The 3,756-nt window shown below is 55.5% G+C and overlaps 1 protein-coding gene across 1 annotated transcript; it reads left to right on the top strand.

Annotated features, from left to right (window-relative positions):
• Positions 1-366: 366 nt before the first annotated feature.
• Positions 367-2,313, top strand: LOC127548493 (disintegrin and metalloproteinase domain-containing protein 1a-like). The gene is made up of 2 exons (XM_051975925.1): positions 367-390; positions 658-2,313. The coding sequence occupies exons 1-2, from the start codon at positions 367-369 to the stop codon at positions 2,311-2,313; spliced, it is 1,680 nt and encodes a 559-aa protein (XP_051831885.1).
• The last annotated feature ends 1,443 nt before the right edge of the window (positions 2,314-3,756 follow it).

The raw sequence follows: 3,756 nt of genomic DNA on the forward strand, positions 1-3,756 counted from the left end.
TTCTCTTAAAGAATATTAGCACTAAAAAAAAAGAATATTAGCATTACATTATCATGTAGCCTCTTCCAATTGTTCAAATTAATTTACCTTTTTAGGTTTCTTTCTTAGGTTTTAATCTTCATAATCTAGCCTTCTTCCTTGCCCCCGGCCCGCCCTTTTCAGTTTTACCTTACTCCCTATTACATAGTCTATAGTCCGAGAACGCTCTCTTTTGCATCTGGAATATTCTCCCTCCTCATCACCTCCTCCTGGTTCCTTCAAGTACCAATGAAAATTTCATCCACAGAAAGCCTTTCCCAGCCCCTCTTCATTTCAGTGCCTTCCCTCTTATTTCCCATTTCTCCTACATGAAAGTTGTTTGCGGGTATGTTTACTGCTTACTCCCCCATTGTAAGCTTGCGGGCAGGACCCTTTTGCTATTTTCTTTGTATTTTGTCAAGAACTTCCCTGTCTCCTCCTACTCCAAAGGCGTCCCCAACGTAGACGTTGCTATTGTCCCGGCTGCTACTATGATGGATCCGTGGAAGGGGAGCCGGGGTCCCTCGTGTCCATCAGCACTTGTTGGGGCCTCAGGGGCATAACGATCTTCCAGAAATCAGTTTATGGCGTTGAACCCATTGAAACATCAAGACATTTTGAACCCGTCCTGTACCGCAGGGAGGGACGGCAGAGGAAGGCCCGAGAGCCCGAAGCCGGGGGCAGAAAGAGAGAGCGGAAGACAGAGAGACGGTGGGAACCGGGGCCCTCGGCTACATCTGGTCCCACACCAAGTACCTGGAGCTGTTTCTGGTGGTCGACAACAGGCGCTTCCTAATGTGGAACAGCAACGTGACCAAGGCGGTCCGCACGGTGATGGACGCCCTCGCCCACGTTAACACCTACAGCCGGGCACTCCGGGTCAGGGTGGTCCTGGTCGGCCTGGAGATCTGGACGGAGCGGGACCGGGTGAGGGTGTCTGGGGACCTGGGGGAAGTCCTGCGGGCCTTCAACCGCTGGCGGGAAGGGGAGCTGGCCGGGCGGGCGAGGCACGACGCGGCCCACCTCGTCGTGGGCTCCGATCCGGGGGAGCGCGCGGGGGCAGCATTTCTCGGCGGGGCCTGCGTGCCCGGGCGCGCGGCAGGAGTCGAGGCTTTCTCGCACGAAGATCCCGCCGCCTTCGCGGCGCTGCTGGCCCACGAGCTGGGCCACAACCTGGGCATGAGGCACGACCACGCGGCCTGCCTCTGCCCGGACCGGCCCTCCTGCCTCATGGGGGACCCGGTGAGCCTGCAGGGCAGTTTCAGCAACTGCAGCTTGGGGGATCTCTACGCCTTTGTGCGCCCCCCGCACGGCTCCTGCCTCTACGACAAGCCCGCGGCCCGGCCGGTGCCCAGGAAGCCCAGGTGCGGGGACGGCGTGGTGGACGCAGGGGAGGAGTGTGACTGCGGCGATCCCGGCGCCTGCCCGGAGGAGGCCTGCTGCCTGCCCTCGTGCCAGAGGCGGCCGGGCTCCGCCTGCGCCTCCGGGCCCTGCTGCAGCGAGTGCAGGCTGCTGGAGGCCGCCACGCCCTGCCGCCCCAGCGTGGACGAGTGTGACCTCCCCGAGTACTGCGACGGCGCGTCCCCGCGCTGCCCGCCCGACAGCTACAAGCAAGACGGCGCCCCCTGCCGGGCCGAGGGCCGCTGCTACCGCGGCCGCTGCCGGAGCCTGCGCAGCCAGTGCGAGGCGCTGTTCGGGGCGGGCTCCCGAGCGGCCCCGCCCAGCTGCTACCGCCACCTGAACACGCGGGGGGACCGCTTCGGGAACTGCGGCCGCGGCCAGCCCGGCTTACTTCAGGCCTTCGTGGGCTGCGAGCCCCAGCACGTCCTGTGCGGGAAGCTGCTGTGTGAGCACGTGCGCAGGCTGCCCCGGATGCGGAAGCACCACACCCTGATCCAGGTGCCCCTGGGGGACGCGTGGTGCTGGGCGGCAGACCTCTTCGAGGAGGCGGCTGAGCCCGAGGGAGGGGCCGTGCAGGCGGGCACCTGGTGCGGCCCCCGCCAGGTCTGTGTGAACCACACGTGCTCCGACGTGGGGGGGCCGCGGGCCGAGTGCGAGCCCGAGACCACGTGTCACGGCCGAGGGGTCTGCAACAACCTGCAGCATTGCCACTGTGACGCCGGCTACGCTCCTCCCGCGTGCGAGGCCGAGGGCCCGGGGGGCAGCGTGGACAGCGGCCCCGCTCTGAAGGACAGGCCCCATTCTCTCAAGCTACTTCCCTTCTCTCAGCAGTCCCAAGCCACTCTACTCGCTAACAACCCACCTCCTAGTTTGTCCTCTGCCCGTGTTAGATAGACCTCAGGGTCCGTCCTTCGCCAGAGGTAGACCCCGTCGCTCCCTCATCTTCAGGCTCTGTTAGCCCCTTTCCAATGTTTGAGCTCTCTGCTAACTTGACTACGGAGGAAATCGCGGCAAACAACAGCCAGGAAGCCAACAAGTCCATTGTGCCCTTATCTGAGACGTTATTTGTAATCGTCATTTTTTCAGTATTAATGTGCTGCCTGGTATACGTACTGTTTTATCGGGAGAACAGGGTGAGGGAAGAGGAGCAGCAAGGGGAAGTTTTGTCTGTCATAGAGGAGGAGGACGAGGAGGAGGAAGAGGAGGAGGAGGAGGAAGAGCAAGTTTTGTCTGTCCTATTCAAATCAGAACCAATTTTAGAAGAGGAAATGGCAGAATCTCAAATAGATGAAGAGGAAGAAGAGCAGGAAAGGGAGGAAGAGGAGAAAAGGAAGAAAAGGAAGAGAGAAAAGGGGATAGAAGAATATAGAAACATTAACATAGAATAATATAGAAAAAAAGGAAGACAGTGAAGAAATGGTATAAACAGACTGAGTACGTTCAGTTAGGTTGAGTGGGACCCAGGTTTGATGCCAATTACTGGATCCCTGAGGTTTGGGGAGGGAACAGGACCACTCTGTGTGGTCAAAGTAAAAGTGGGGATTTCCAAGCCCCTTTCCCCCTTCTTCCTCACTTTTCCTCCTGACATAGAGGTTTTGAATAAAATAATACACCAAGGTGTGTCCCAAAATTATTATGTTTCTTCGAGCTGCCAAAAATCATGGGTCAGTTTTGGAAGTGAGGCTCAGGGTCCAGAAGCAGGGCAGATCACCTTCCCTCTTGGAGCATGTGGCCAAATCCTCTTGAGTTTGTTCCTCCTGCCCGTCCAGCCAGAACAATTGAGTTTTTTCTTCTTAGTATGAAGATTAATGTTAGATTAGGAATCTGAGGACCTGCATTGAAATCTTGGCTTTGTCATAAGGATGTCTGTGACCTTGGGCCACATATTCTTCTGTGGGAAATTTAAGGGAAATGATTCTCAAAGAGTACACCATGACACCCGAGTGCACTGTGAATTTTTCTGGATGTGCTTTTTGGATGCCATTACAGATAAAACAAAATGGATAGATTTTAGGTCTGTTAAAAAACAAATTGTATATAACCAGTGCCTCTGTAAGCCAGTAAATATGATATTCACTAAATCAAATATTAAATGTGCTCACTAGCCTCTGAACATGTTGGACTTCAAACTTGAAAAGAAGTCAACCGATAACCCTTCTTATTGAAGGGATACCAGTCAAGCATAGTTCTCCCATCCTTGCCACAATTTGTCATGGAAAACATACTATGGCATGAGCAAAAAATGTCTGGAAACAATTGTACTTGATGAAATCTAAGGTTCCTTCCAGCTCTATAAAATCTATTACCCCTTGGTCTAGTGGGGCTTTACCTTAGCCT

Source organism: Antechinus flavipes, chromosome 1 (genome assembly GCF_016432865.1).
Source record: "Antechinus flavipes isolate AdamAnt ecotype Samford, QLD, Australia chromosome 1, AdamAnt_v2, whole genome shotgun sequence".
Lineage (NCBI taxonomy): Eukaryota > Metazoa > Chordata > Mammalia > Dasyuromorphia > Dasyuridae > Antechinus > Antechinus flavipes.